This window comes from Acomys minous, assembly GCF_964271855.1.
Source record: "Acomys minous genome assembly, chromosome: 3".
NCBI classification, from domain to species: domain Eukaryota; kingdom Metazoa; phylum Chordata; class Mammalia; order Rodentia; family Muridae; genus Acomys; species Acomys minous.
The window spans coordinates 5,848,922-5,864,104 of NC_140485.1; the positions used below are offsets into that span (position 1 = coordinate 5,848,922).

The 15,183-nt window shown below is 49.6% G+C and overlaps 1 protein-coding gene across 4 annotated transcripts in view; it reads left to right on the plus strand.

Moving 5' to 3' along the window:
* The window catches only part of RRBP1 (ribosome binding protein 1), a 64,524-nt gene that overhangs the window by 21,534 nt on the left and 27,807 nt on the right, over positions 1–15,183 (plus strand). For 3 of the 4 annotated variants that reach the window (XM_084776144.1, XM_084776142.1, XM_084776143.1), the window contains exon 2: positions 3,323–5,429. In XM_084776144.1, coding sequence (XP_084632270.1) covers positions 3,344–5,429 — 2,086 coding nt within the window. In that variant the 5' untranslated portion in view covers positions 3,323–3,343. Of the gene's footprint in view, positions 1–3,322; positions 5,430–7,346; positions 7,656–15,183 lie in introns of those variants that run through there. The other variant, XM_084776145.1, reaches the window with a different exon arrangement.

Here is a 15,183-nt window from a genome sequence, read left to right on the forward strand (position 1 = left end):
ATCTTTAACCATCTTCTACCTGGTGCTTCTCTGAGCACCACATGTTGTCCACTGTAAGAGCAGTAACTAGTGATGAGACCAACTTGAGGCTGTTGTTAAAGGTCCTTTCCTAAAATTGACCTATATCCCAAGTGCCAGATTGGGTTGAACTGGCTTTATTAGGCCATTTGAGTTAGCAGGTACAGTCTGCATCTGTAGTATTGAGTGCCCCATTTCCTGTTGTTTCCCAAATACTAAGACAAATACTAAGAAGCAGCATTCTCTTTCCTTAAAGATGGTAGTGAGTTCCATTCAACAAAGCCTGGGTGGGAGTGGGCTTTGGCCTTGGAAAGCTTCCTGTTTCCTTCCCTTTTAGGCTCTTCATCAGCTGGTCTTTTACTGAGTATTTTGGAAGTAGTAGGTTCGTAGAAGTACTTGTTTCACAGAAGGTTATGGAAGTGACAGAATAGGGATTCCTGTGCTGAGAGCATATAGAGTCTGGGTGGGAGCACGCCTGGCCTGAATCTTAGCCCCTGTAGGCATGGCCCACACCTTGAAGAGATGCACTCTGATCTCAGTGTAGTGAGCAAGTTGCAAGTGTGAGCTAGAGGCTCCTGCAGGCATACTGCTCTGTGGGTGAGGAGTCTCCCAGGCTGTGTTTGTGTCCTAAACTCGTGGGAGGGGGTTGGAAGGCGGGGCGGATGAGGGGTAGGGGCTGGGGGCATATGTCAGCCTACGATTACAGTCCATCATGAAGGTAAATTCACTTCGAAAGCAGGTGACCTTTATTCAAATTTCCATTTCTTTGCGGCTTGCAGAGATACTGCCTTAGCTTTAAATGTTTCTGTGTATTACTAAAGACTAGAACTTTTAATTTTCCCGTGAAAGCTTTCTTTTAAAAATTTCTAGCTAAGGAATTAATGGTAGGGATGTAATTTCTTCCCACTGCAAAAGTTGGGAAGACACATTTATGCTGTTATAAACACACTCTGTGTGTGCTGCAGGCACAAATATTCACCCGAGTTTGCTTACCCTGACTCTGAGCTCCCCACGGAGAATCTATCTTGTGTGTCATGTTTGCCTGTGTGGAGTCAGATTAAAGGCTGATTTTCCAACCTTGGCTTTTCTGTCTGAGCTGAGCAGTTGGAAGGCACAAAACTGCACAGAGCTTCACAGTCCTTAGCTGAGAACAGGCCCTGCTTTGTTGATGGCCCTTCACTGTGTCAGGGACTGGTGACTGGTGCCAACTGCAACTCTACAAGAGGCCACCCCTTGAGAGCATCGTTGTCTGGAGGCCATTCGGTGTTCATGGAGCTATGGCCAGGCTGAGCCAGGCCTAATGTGGGCCTGCTGTTGTAGAAGGTGACGTTCTGGAGATTTTCTGCCATGGTACCAGACATCTGACTACACTATAGTTTGTGTGCGTGAGCATGTCTCTGTTGGCAGAGTTCTGAGAGGTCCTTGTGAGGCCCTGTAGGAATTTCAGTTGGGGGATCCTTACGCCTGGAAGGGGTGATCAGCTGTATCACACACCTTGCTGCAGCCCTTCTGCACACAGAACAGAGCAAAGATTGGGCAGGTGCAAGTTCTTTTCAACCTCTAGCCTAGGAGTGTGTTCCTGGGAAGGCTTATTTTAACAGCCTTCCCTGTCTGCCACCTGTGAGAGCACTCACTTGGCTTTGGTTCTGATGTAGTAGAGATCCATAGCTAGCAGTCAGAATCCATTTGGAATATAAATGCTGCCTTCCCAGGTTTCGAAGGCTTGTGGACTGGGCTCAGACTTCACTTGCAGAAGCAATGATAGGGATGGTGTGTTGGGCCTTGGTCCTACACAGCCCTCGGTGACAGTCTATGGAAGACTGAGAGTCACAACAGCCACAGCAGGGTGTAACCACCATGGAGAATGTGCTAGTAAACATGAACATTTTCAGTCCTTCCTTAAGGGTCTTATCAGAGTGACACAGTGAATGTGAGGAGAGTGAGTGTCCTAGAATATGATGATAAGATGTTTAAACAGTGTCCCTTCTGTAGAATGACCTAATGTCTATTTGGAGTCCATAGTTTTCATTTAGAAATTCATTCCAACTCGGTTTTCATCCTTTGCCCTGTTAAAGAGGAGCATATATTGCATGGGCCAAGCGATCCGTAGTGTCTAGGGAGCCTGGATACAATGTCCTTTTCCTTCTTTTTCCTTTTCCCTCTTGTTATCCCTCCCTCCCAACCTCTCCATTCTACACTGGAGCTCTTACTCAGTCTTTGCTGATCCTCTCAGAGGGGCTAGACTGTATCTCCTCTTACTCAGGGGACTGGGAATTGAGGGTGGCACTGACATGAAGTGTCACTAAGCTTGGTGAAGTGAAACTAAGCCTGGGCTGTGAGCCAGGGAGGGATGAGCCAGGGAGGAGTGAGCCCAGTTGCCTCTGATCTTTTGGACTTTGGTCCGTAGGCAACAAGAGTGGTATGCTACATTGTCATGGTTTGGGACATGCTGTCTGACAAAGAACCTAGTGACACTGCCCCTTCTGTGAAATCTGCAGATGTGAAATTAAACTTAGAATCTCATGGGCTTCTCAAGACTTAACTTTCTGTTTCCCAGCATGGAAATTGTATGCTCTGGGACTGAGGTGGGATTGCTGCAGAAAATGTGTTGTCCTGTATCACCTTCTGGTGGCTTTTAAGGATTGCATTAACAAGGTGTCTGTCTTTGACCATAGTAGCTTTGTTTAGAGCACTGGCAACAAAGCAGAGTGTGACATGCCAGTGGCCTGCTGGGAAAGCCTGCAGATGTGTTGGTGTTAACTGAGGTTTTTGTTGGTTTTTTTGTTAAACTAAAACCAGCCAATTTTACATTGAAGGCAAATATAAAAAGTAAAGATTTCAGCCCAACATGAAAAATGAAGTTTTCTTACTCAGAATCACATCTTGTTTGTGTGTATGGCACATACAGCCATCTTACCATGTTGCCACTACTCCCTGCTGTTTCACTTTCAGACAGCATTGGTGCTCAGGAGTAGCTTGAATCTAATGGGAGGGGGGTGGTGCTGAAAGGGGCACCTTGAACTTGGCCATGGCCATGAGCTTTGGAAGCTCCAGAACATTACAAACTCTGGTTGTCCCCCTGCACTCTGCCATCTTCCTGTTTGCATCTTGGGGCACTAAAAGAACTGTCCAGACTCTAAGTAAAAATTACCCATTTCTGAAGAGGGAGTAAGAACATGGCCTTGCTTCTACTCTGAATTTAGTCTGAAGTAATAGTGAGAAACCTTAAGTTTCGTGATATGGGATGGAAATTGTCCAGTCCCTCAACTTTTCCAGAAAGTAATCTACTTGTATGTGTTGGCAGGTGGAAGACAAGCCAGCCAAGATGGACATCTACGACACTCAGACCTTGGGAGTTGTGGTCTTTGGCGGGTTTATGGTTGTTTCTGCCATCGGCATCTTCCTGGTGTCAACCTTCTCCATGAAGGAGACGTCGTATGAAGAAGCTCTTGCCAACCAGCGCAAGGAGATGGCGAAAACTCACCACCAGAAAGGAGAGAAGAAAAAGAAGGAAAAAAACGTGGAGAAGAAAGGAAAGACCAAGAAAAAGGAAGATAAACCTAATGGGAAGATACCTGACCATGATCTGGATCCCAACATGACCATCATCCTCAAGGACCAAGTGCGTGTACCTGCTGTGGCTGTGGCTCCAACTTCAGTACACTCCTCTGTGGCCCATACCCCTATAGCCACAGTATCAGCTATGCCTCAGGAAAAGCTGGCTTCTTCCCCTAAGGACAAAAAGAAGAAGGAGAAAAAAGTGGCAAAGGTGGAGCCAGCAGTCAGTTCTGTTGTGAATTCCATCCAGGTTCTTGCTTCAAAGTCGGCCATCTTGGAAGCCACACCCAAGGAGGTGCCGATGGTGGCTGTGCCTCCAGTAGGCTCTAAGGCCAATGCTCCTGCAACCAGCAGTCAGGGCAAGAAGGGGGAGGGCGCCCAGAACCAAGCTAAGAAGGGGGAGGGGGCCCAGAACCAGGCCAAGAAGGGGGAGGGGGCCAAGAAGGGGGAGGGGGCCCAGAACCAAGCTAAGAAGGGGGAGGGGGCCCAGAACCAAACTAAGAAGGGGGAGGGGGCCCAGAACCAAACTAAGAAGGGGGAGGGCGCCCAGAACCAAGGTAAGAAGGGGGAGGGCGCCCAGAACCAAGCTAAGAAGGGGGAGGGGGCCCAGAACCAAGCTAAGAAGGGGGAGGGGGCCCAGAACCAAGCCAAGAAGGGGGAGGGCGCACAGAACCAAGCCAAGAAGGGGGAGGGGGCCCAGAACCAAGCTAAGAAGGGGGAGGGCGCCCAGAACCAGGTGAAGAAGGGGGAGGGGGCCCAGAACCAAGCCAAGAAGGGGGAGGGGGCCCAGAACCAGGCCAAGAAGGGGGAGGGTGCCCAGAACCAAGCTAAGAAGGGGGAGGGGGCCCAGAACCAAGCCAAGAAGGGGGAGGGGGCCCAGAACCAGGCCAAGAAGGGGGAGGGCGCCCAGAACCAGGCCAAGAAGGGGGAGGGGGCCCAGTACCAAGCTAAGAAGGGGGAGGGGGCCCAGAACCAAGCTAAGAAGGGGGAGGGGGCCCAGAACCAGGCCAAGAAGGGGGAGGGTGCCCAGAACCAACCTAAGAAGGGGGAGGATGGCCAGAACCAGGCCAAGAAAGGGGTAGAAGGGGCCCAAAATCAGGGCAAAAAGGGGGAAACAAACCAAAACCAGGTCAAGAAGGGGGAAGGGGCTCAGAACCAGGCCAAGAAAGGGGAAGCAACTCAAAACCAGGGCAAAAAAATGGAAGCAGCCCAGAACCAAGGCAAGAAGGCAGAGGGAACCTCAAACCAAGGCAAGAAGGGAGAAGGGACACAAAACCAGGGCAAAAAAGGAGAAGGATCTCCTAACCAGGGCAAGAAAGGAGACGGGTCTCCCAACCAAAGCACAAAAGTAGAGGGTAGAAAAGCAGAAGGAACCCCAAGCCAGGGCAAGAAGATGGAGGGGGCCCAGAACCAGGGTAAAAAGGGGGAAGGGGCCCAAAATCAGACGAAGAAGGGGGAAGGGGACCAAAACCAGGGCAAGAAAGGGGAGGGGCCTCAAAACCAGGGCAAAAAGGCAGAGGGGGTCCAAAGTCAGGGCAAGAAAGGTGAGGGGACCCAGAATCAGAGCCACAAGGGGGATGGAAGTCCCAAACAGAGCAGAAAGACAGACGCAGCTGCCACTCAGGGCGGCTCAAACCAGGGGAAAAAGGCAGAAGGAGCCCCAAACCAAGGCAGAAAGGTAGAGGGGTCCCCCAACCAGGGCAAAAAGATGGATACAGCTTCCAGTCAGGGTAAAAAGTCAGAGTCGGCTCCTGCCCAGGCTAAAAATGCAGGACTGGTCCAGAGCCAGGAGGCACCAAAGCAAGAGGCCCCTGCAAAGAAGAAGTCTGGTTCAAAGAAAAAAGGCGAGCCTGGTGAGTGCCCCTGCCTGCCCTGGGAGCTTGAGTGAAAGGTCTTCTCTGGGCTTCCGTAGTGTTTGACTTTTCCTGGTCACCCCAGATAGGGTACTGACCACAGTCAGAGTAACAACCAAGTCCGTCTTGAGCCACTGAGCTTTTTGTTGTACACAGGAGCAGGGGTGAGTCTAAGGAAGCTGTATCACCACCCACTCAGCCTGGGTGATGGTTCAGGAGAGCTGCATTCAGGGGTCTCCCTCCCCCCAGTAACTATTGGTTATATAACCTTGGGGGGGCGGGCTGTGAGGCTCCTGACTTTGTGAGCTTCTTGAGTTTTACAAGCCTCAGTCCTCAGCAGGTGGGAATGCTGTAGTTTGGAGGACAGAGCTCCACAGCAGGGTGTCACCTGTGTCAGTCAGCTGCTGCTGTAGTAAAGCTATGTAACAAGCACCCCAGATTTTACTGCCTTACAACAGCAGCTCTCTGTCTTTGCTTCTGTTTCTGTGACTGGCTAAAGTTGGCTGATTTAGGTCCTGTCTGCTGGGAGGCTCTGTCTCCTGCTGTGCCTTAACTGGGTTGGCTCAGGGCTACCCTATATGCATGACTTCATTTGGGGCCCACGCTGAAGGTTGCCTCTCCAGGGCAGAGGCCCTCAGCCTGTGGCAGAGGCATCAGTTATTTTGAGCAGGCACGTTCAAGCTGCATCTCATGCTTTAGGGCAAGACCCGTGAGTGAGCCTGAGTCGAGGTGTCTCCAGCAAGGGACTGCACAGCGAGGTGTGAGGAGCTGTCTAGACAGGGTAGTCTTGGCAAAGAGTAGTCTTGGCAAATTTTCTTGAACCTCTGCTGTGTCTTCTCATTCTGTTCTGTGTTCATGTCTCCCCTAATGGTAACTTTATTCAATCAGTGTTTTTAAGAAATAATGTTCCCTCCATATTGCCCCACCCCTTCTTCGCTAGTCGTTTAGTGACGCGTTATAGAACTAACACAGATTCTGTATGATCCAGACAGAATGAAGATCATACAGAACACTGATTTGCTTTGGTGTTTTTAGTGGGTAGTAACGATACAGATTCAGTCAGGGTTTAAAAAGTAGTTGAATTTGTGTGACTCGTGCAAAGCACTTTAGCACACTCTGACAGGGTTTGAGGTAGTTAGTCTCCCAGGACTCTCTGAGGAAATTGAACTGTGACACACAGGTGCTTAGTGGACCTGATGCCCCCAGACCGCCTGGGGCCCTGCACCGCTTACCCAGGCTCAGCACGGCCACCAGTGTCAATGTGAAAACTCCACAGAGACATATTAGTACAATGTTAGCTCTAAATTGAGGCTACCAAATTCTTGAAACAACTTGATAATGAAAGAAGACAAAGACATCAAATATGGGATAATACAAACACAAACATTAAAAAAAATAGTCTTTCATCATATTTCATGAGATTGATTCCAAGACACCCCTAAACTACCCCCCACCCCTGTGAATTCCAAAATCTGCAAATGTTGAAGTCTCAAAATGGTATTACGTTTGCATATAAATAACCCCCAAAGTCCTGTATGCTTCATTTTTCTTTTCTTTTTTCAATCTATTTATTATCTATCCCTATAATGCTAGGGATCAAATCCAGGGCCCTTATATGGTTAGACAAGTTTTGTACCAATGAGCTATGTTTGTGGCCTGCCTCTTATACTTTAAATCACCTCTATACTACTTGCGATACCTAATACAACACAGATGCTATTAAATAGTTGTTATGTTATATTGTTTAAGGAATAATTATAAAGAAAAGATCTGCATGTGTTTAGTAGAGGCACATTTTTTTTTTTAATGTTTTTGATCCGAGGTTGGTTGGATCTGGATGGGGACCAGTGGAGGCAGAGTGCTGGCTGTCCCACAGCAGGAGTCCAGGTGTTCTTTGACTTTTTTTTTTTAATGCAGTGTGCTGATATTTTATTCTTCAAAAGTTGGAAGCAACCCTGAAGAAGGCATTGGCTCTTGTGGCTGTGGCAGCGCCCCCTGAAGTTGGAAACACCTGTGTGGAAGGCCTTGGACATCATTCTCCTTGATGCAAGGCCACATGGGACAGAAACCTTAATGAGATGTTGCAGTTGATAATTTCCCATTAAAACTCTTATTTAATGGCCTTTTGAAATTACTGTAGGGGCATAAAATTGGGTGTTGATATATTATCTTAAATGCTGTATTCCTCATCCCCCAAAGAATAAAGTAATAATGGTAACTTCTAAATGCTGAAACAATCTAGAGAGCACTACAGAGTGGAGGTTGGGGGGTGGGCTTCCTTCCCTGCTGTTTGGCCAATTCTCTGGATGCAGGTCAGCGGATCAGGCCTCTGCAGCAGATTGACTCCCCCAGAAACTGTTGAGATGTAGAGCAGAACCCGCTGAGAGGAGCCCAGGTCTGTCAATGAGGGGTGTGGTCTAGAGACAGGTGAGAGCTTCAGCCAAGGAGAAGGGACTATGATTTTCAAGCTGCATAAATTGAGGACCATAGACGAAGCATTCATAAATAGGAGAAGGAGTGCTTGACTAACACGTGGTTGTGTAGTAAGTCCTGAGACTCCAGGACTTGCCCAATTGACAAGTCTATGTATTTAGCCCCTTCTTTTTTTGTTTTGTTTTGTTTTTTCCTTTTCAGACAGGATCTCTCACTGTAACACAGGCTGGCCTCGAAAGGATGGCTTCCCTGCCTCAGCCTGTATAAGCATGAACTATCATGCCTGCTGTTAGTCCCTCTTTTTCCTAGAGAGCCAGGGGAGTGTGTTGGTGAGTGTGTGAGGGTCTGTGAGAGCTCTTGTTTTTGCTGTTCATAACTGTCCCTGCTTAGTACCCTTAGGTACATGAGCCCCCACCTCACCTCTACCATATCAAGACTCCCCTCAGCTTCCTGGTGCACTCAGGGTGTCGGGGACTTGCTCCTGCTTGCTGTGATGTGGACAGGGTGAGCATGCTCTTGGTGGAGGTTGTCCATTCCACTCCATGACCAGTTTCTGTGGAAGGTGATGGAGATAAAGCATGTTGTCTTCTCAATGTGTCTCTTAGTGCGGTGGCCGGACCCTGGGTGGCATTGTCAGACCAAAGCAGGCAAGATGTGCTCGCGAATTACTGCTATAGCTGCACCACACCCTTGGCTCTGCTCTGTGCGAGGGTTAAAATGACCCAAGCGGCATGGCCCCTGATGACTGTGTGCTGGTGATGACAGCTTGGTGTGTACTTGTGTACAGTGCTTCATCTGCTTCCGTGGGGCCTGCCTGCCCTTGGCTGGACCATCCATTTGGGTTTGCCTAATGGATTCTGTCACAGTCTGCTTATTCTTCAGCAAAATATATTTCTCACTCTTTTTAGTTCATGGGCTCTAAAGATATTTCTTATTCCTGTGGCCAGGATTCTCCTGATTGATGATAGCATGGGAGAGTGTCCCAACCCCAGCCACTGCTGAACAGTGTGATGAGAGTAAGGCAGGTCCCTACATAGCGCCTGCAGTATCTCACGCATGTGCGCCTGGTGGTCAGCACCTGGCAGAGGCCCAGGGTGTGCGCAGTAAAACACATGCCGTTTTCCTCCTCTACACTGGTCTTTCCAAGTACAGCGTGAATATGCAAAGATAGATGCCCTCCTTCCCTCCTTCCCTCACCTCCCCCTTCTCTGTGAAAACATTCAAACCTGCTTCTCATCCATGCCTGCTCACCTAGCAACACTGTCACAGCTGCTGGACAGAGAAAACTCCAGGTAAACTTGGCAAAGCAGGGTGCTTACTGCAGACTAGAGAATTCTGATTTGGCTTTCCCGTAGTGGTGCCATCTTGTTTCAGAAAGCAACTCCAGTGGGAACTCAGACTCCCATGTCTAGCATCCTCTTGATGTCCTAATGGTTTTCCTCACTGGCGTATGAACTGTGGTAACTGAATGTCCGGAGCATGAAATCTGACAGTGTAGGTACTGTCCAGAGGCTCATGGATCCACTGTCTTGCTGGTCTACGTGGGCTGTACTAGAATGCATCTGACGTAGTATCGAACAGTGCAGCTGTGACAGTGTTGCCAGGTGAGCAGGCGTGGATGAGAAGCACAAAGCTAGGCCTTGTGTGCAAGCTCCTTTTGGCTGGGCTGCGCTTGGTCCTTCAGACACCCTGCCACTTAGCCACAAAAAGTGTCTGTCTGTCCATAGCTACCTGTATGCTGGGGACCACATGTGCCCAGAGGAATTGTGCCAGAACTCTAGGTAGGCGCTAGGCATTTGCGAGGATAGGGCTGGGCAGATGCGGAAGCCTGAGGGCAATGCTGTGAGGATGCTGAGGTGCTTGAGGGGTGAGCTGCATTACTGCTTTAGAGCAGCCTGGGAGGGACCTCCTCCCACAAGTGCAGGAGAGCTAGACTTGGAGACCTACCTAGACTTGGACAGAGTATGAGGAGGACCCTTGGCGCATGAGGTTGTAACAACCGGCTGTGGACAGTGAGGGTTGGGAGGTAATGCTGTCCACTAAGAGCCAGGGGTCGCCCTGAGTTCATTTAAATCAGTCCAAGGTAAGACTCGCTTCTTTGATCACACTTTCTGCCCCTTCATGCTCTGTCAGTAGTCACATGTTGCCAGTGGCTGCCCTTTGGAACAGTGCAGAGATAAAACATCATCATCAGAAAGTCCTGTTGGACACCACTGCTCTTAGCAGCAGCCGTTTGGAGAGGGGTGGCCTCTTGTGTCACCTTGCAGGTGTCCACAGGAAGATGTGGCCCTGCAGCCGTGTTTTGGCATCATATGCAGCTGCTCTACCACTTGGTTCTAGCTGTCCTCGTATTATAGAGAGGCAGTGAGAGTGATGTCACAGTGCAGGGGCAGTCCAGGAGCTGGGGATGATGTCAGGTACCGCAGAGGAGTGCAGCAGGTGTGGAGGCTGCAGGCCTGGTCACATTTCTTTTAGAGCTGCTGCTTCGTCTTTACTTAAGGGATGATGGCCCATATCACAGGCTTTTACCACTGGTCTGTGGCAGGGTTTGACAACGAACCCCTGATCCCTGCTTTTGAAGTGTATTAGCACATAAAAGTATGTTTTCTGCAAACAATTTAATAGTAGAAAAGTACGGGTAGGCTGGAAATCTAAAGTCTTCCCATTCTCTCCCTGTCGCCATTCACTTCTGGGGGACCCTGGAGACACTGTTGTCACGTGCACACTATAGTACGTACCCAGTCAGGAGCTGCTGTTTGTTTTACAGTGTATTGGTGACATCTTTCCACATCATGCAGAGCTGCCACATACAGCTGTATAACATGTGACATGAATGTATTATGATTTATTGAGAAGACATTTAAGTCATGTGCAGGCTTTTTTTTGGGTGCTAAAATTGATGCTGCAGTGATGTACATCTATTGCTCTATGAGCGCTTAAAGTAAATTCCTAAGTCTGTAATTGCAAGTCAAAAGATGGGTACACATTTCCTTTAGGAAGACTGCTTCCTCAGTCTGCAAGAGCAGTTGGTGATTTACCAAGGCCTGCTCGACTGTTTCAGAGCTAGTTCCTCCTCGTGTGGCTCTCTGCTGGACAGAGAAGGGCTTGTGTCACAAAGGAGTGTTAAAAGCTCTTGTATGGAAGGAGAAGAAAACACTAGCCTGTGAAATAAGAATCAGGGATTCCTGTCCGAATGCTTAGGCACTGGGAATTGTAGAGAAGTAGAGACGTAAAACCTCCCCTGAGCTACGGTGCTCCTTTTGGGAGTACCACTGCTGACCCCGGCGGGAGGTCCAGCGGCTTTTAGATGCTCAGGGAACGAGTGTGTGTGGTGGTGGTGGTTTTTAAAATCTATTTTTTTCCTTGGATTTAGTCTGTGTCTTCTTAATTATGCCTGCTTGCCTCCCACCCTGAGCCGAGGGCTGCACTGGTTACTTGGAATGGCCTCCTGGTGGTGTGCTGTAGGAGATCTGCTCTGGAAGTGAGGTTGGGTAGATCCCATGTGGGTCTGGGATCTGTATATGCATGGGAGATACAATGTACATGTTCCATGACCCACGGATAGCATGAGGTCCAGAATGAGGCAGCTGTTAACTGGAGGGAGGCCTGTTTCCTGCTGTTGACAGGAGGGGCTGAGTCCAGTGTCTGGGTGAGAAGTCTATCACAGGGCCCACGGCTTTCTTGCTTAGTGGGACAGGGATACCCTGTCATCTTCCGTGGATTGGCTTTTTGAAGGTGACTATGATGCTATGGCCAGGAGAACCCCACCACCCTCCATAATGTAGAAAACAGAGAAATAGGCTTTTATGAGTCTCCCATGGTGTGCATGGGGGAAAGGACACTACCCGGAGGTAGGATTGTGGGTATTTTTTTTTTTTTATCTTTCATTCACTCTTTTACATTTTTCTAGTTTTTCTATTTGTATTAGTATTTTTTTTTTTAAACTGGAAAAGAAACAGAAACTCCATTATGGAGCTCCAGTATGTGTTCCTGGAGCATCTCTGGGCAGTGGAACCCTTGTTAGAGTTAGAGTCGGGAGGCAGCAGCCGGTTCTCAGGCCTCCACAGATGTCAGTGCCACCTAGGCCCTCGCACCTGTTACCTGGTAAGTGCTCCTAAGCTGAGGTAAGGTGAATGTCACCGGTGCTTCAGTACCATGAGGTAGCTAGCGGTGTGCTGTGGGTGCTGGTGACCTGTGCTCCTTGTCTCCAGCCTTGCAGGGTCCCCATTGTAACTGCAGAGCAGGCAGAAATGCGTAATAGGAAATGCAGTGTAAAAAGATCTGTAACATGACCGGAGCACGAGACACAAAAGATGAAGAAGGGTTATCAGACCTTCCAGGAAAGCTCTTCAGGGTGCCCAGAGCACATCGGAGCGCTTTCTTTAAACTATTTGACGGTTGCACCCTTCCCTTCCTCTCCAGCCTTCTTCTGCTCGTGTTTCAGGTGTTTCATGTTCAGGGTTTGTAGAGGTACTTGATGTTGCTTTTCCTGCGTTTACGTTTCTCACAGCCCAGTTCTGCCTGTTCTACACAGCCAGAGTTTAGACTTGGCAGAAGTCGTGTGGCCAGCAGATGGCAGTCCGGGGTCTCCATGGGACCCTTCCCAGCCTTCAGAGGGGTGGGTAACTGGTCGCGTCTTACAGGCTGAAGCCACCAGGTGTGTGCTGAGAACAAGCCTTGGTAACCTTTGTTCTTTTGACTTTAACTCTGTCAGGATTTGAGTCTGAACAAAACTCTAGGGGCTTTCACTTCCTATGCCGTTCTTCATTTCTCTCCCTCTCCCCGTTTCTTCTCTGTCTCTCTGCCCTGTCTTCATTTCTCCTCCAAAAAGAATGGAAAGAGGTTCCTCAAGAAAGAGTTAAGTGTCATTATGAGAAACTGCTAGATGAGATTCTTCTGGAAATCTCCATTTGGTGACTATTACATGTGGCAGTGCCAAGACTTCAGTTACTACACAGGCCTGTAGGCCCTGAGGAAAATCTTGACTGCTGCTGAACTGTCTCTTTGGTCTGGACGGAAAAACCTCAAGTGTAGAGAGGAAAACAGTCGTTCAGGCTATAGGATGCCATGTAATGGTGTCTTCCCAGCCTGGTTATAGCTTCTTTTTTCCTCCAGCCAAAAGGAAGGCCAGCGCCAGGGCACTGGAAACTCCATGTGTGTTTGTGGCCATTTAGGGGTAAGGTGCAGCTGATCATCATTGGTCATTGGCCTGCCCACTCTGGGAAGGGCTGACCAGGCATGGCCTGGCCGCTCTGGGGATGGAGTCTCCACTTAACATACTGCCGGGGGGCCTGTCTTGCTGTGGAGGGAACAGCAGTGAGGGAGGGGTGGGAGAAGCCAGTGTGTATTTTGGTTTCTTGGGAGGCCCTGTACTTGCCTGTAGACTCCTTGGCCACAGTCTCTAAATGTACAGTTGGGGAGAGGCTGTGGTGAAGTTGGACTGCTCTCCTTGCCTTTGGCCCTGGGCCTGTGGTTGTAAATGGAGGTGGTCGCATTGACCTGGGCTCCCGAGGGGCTTGGGGGCCTGGGGTGTGAGCATTCTATGACATAGCTCAGTTTGGCTCAGGTGCTTGGGGTTGTCTGGGCGTGGAATCTCCTTAAGGTTGGGATGTGACTTCCTGCTTGGGCACATGCTGTGCTGGGGACTTGCACCGTTCATGTCATTCCCTGTGGGGTCCAGAGGCAGCAGCTGTTAGCTGTGGTCCTTGCATTTGAGGGAAAGGCCTTCAGAATGGGTTTTGGACAGTCTCTGAGAAAATGAATGTCCTTGCTGTTGAATCCTCATTAGTCCCCAGGTCTCCAGTCTCCTGCCAAGCCCCGCTGTGAGGGCTCCCTGGTCATCCCTGGCTTCTCACAGTCTCCTGAATACTCAGGCTTGAGCTCTGGCTTGGGTTCTTAAGTGAGTCCCAGCCTCAAGCTTTGTCCCTCTTGGCATCCCAAACAGTGTTCCTTTTTAGTCACTGCACTTTGTGGGGTAAAATCCAGATCTCTTGGGCCTGTGAAGTGTTGCACCTATCCTAGCCTTACCTCCTGCTCCTCGTGGAATCCAAAGTCCTGGGTGCTGCAAATTTGGGTGTCTTTCTGGGCTGCTCCCTTCTTTCAGCCCCCTTGTTGCCTCTTTACCCAGCAGTGTCTGAGCAAGCGCTGTACTTCAGCCTCTGCTTGCGTTGCTGTCAGGCTGCTTCCCTGGGACCCAGCATGGTCTGTTATATGACCTTCCTGCACCCACTGCTGCCTAGCTGTAGCCTTCCTTTTGCTTACCTCTCTAAGCCTAGCATTCTGCAGACCTCTCGGACCCAGTAAGTACATACACTATGTTTAGAAACAACCTCCGTTTAGCCTCTCGCTGTCTGCAGGTGCTCACAGGGCAAGCCCTGGAGTGGGCTGTTGCCCTCCCTGCTGGTGGAGAAAGGGCATGGGCATGGTAGGCATGTTCTCTGGCTGGACACTGGAGCAGTGAGCTGCTGGGTCTCAGGAGTTCCCCCTTCAAGCTGAGGCTGTCCACTGGGGAGTTGGTAGTTATGCAGGCAAAGAGGATCCCACAAAGAGGGGCTCCCCTAAGCACCTTACAAGTTTCATTTCCTAGATGGTAAAGCATTTCTGTAGCAAACTGGTTGCATCATAGTTTTGAAGTCAGGGTGTTGAGCACACTGACTGACGCCCTGTAGCTTCTTTGTGGTAAAGGCATATCCTCTTCCCACAGGCCCTGTGCTTGGCCTTACCACGAGTCAGGGCACTTCTCAGCCTTGACCTCAGAACCTCACCCTTGCCTGGCTTCTTCCACTATTGAGCTGGGAGGGGACAGGGTGGCCGCCCAAGGAGAGATCTGAATGGTTACGCCTCCAAAGTTGGCCCTGGAGAGTCAGTTTTCAGTACTTTCCCCTGTGCCGCATTCCAAGCACAAACTGAGTTAATCTAACAGGCTGTGAGGGAGGAACAGTCACTACTGACTTTACAGACAAGGAAACAGGCAGGGGGTGCTTAAGGCAGTTGTCCAAATACACAAATGAAAGGAGCTGAGTTGACAGTTGACATTTTAGCTTAGGCCATTTGACCCCACACTATACCCAGGGTCAGAGGTGACCCATAGACTTGGCCCTGGCCCACAGATATATTTGTTTAGCCCCCTTGGTGGCTTTCTCCATTTACTTACTTTAGCTGCTAGCACTAGAGGTCCAGTCTCTTAGTCTGCAGCTGCAAGGGTTCTGGACTGATTTCCCTTGTAAGCTGTTCCCTGGAAGTGGAGTGCGGTGCCTCAGGCTCCTCCGTGCCTGAGAGGCCTTTCCTGAGTCTACAGAGCTGTTTGCTGGCCCATGGGGGA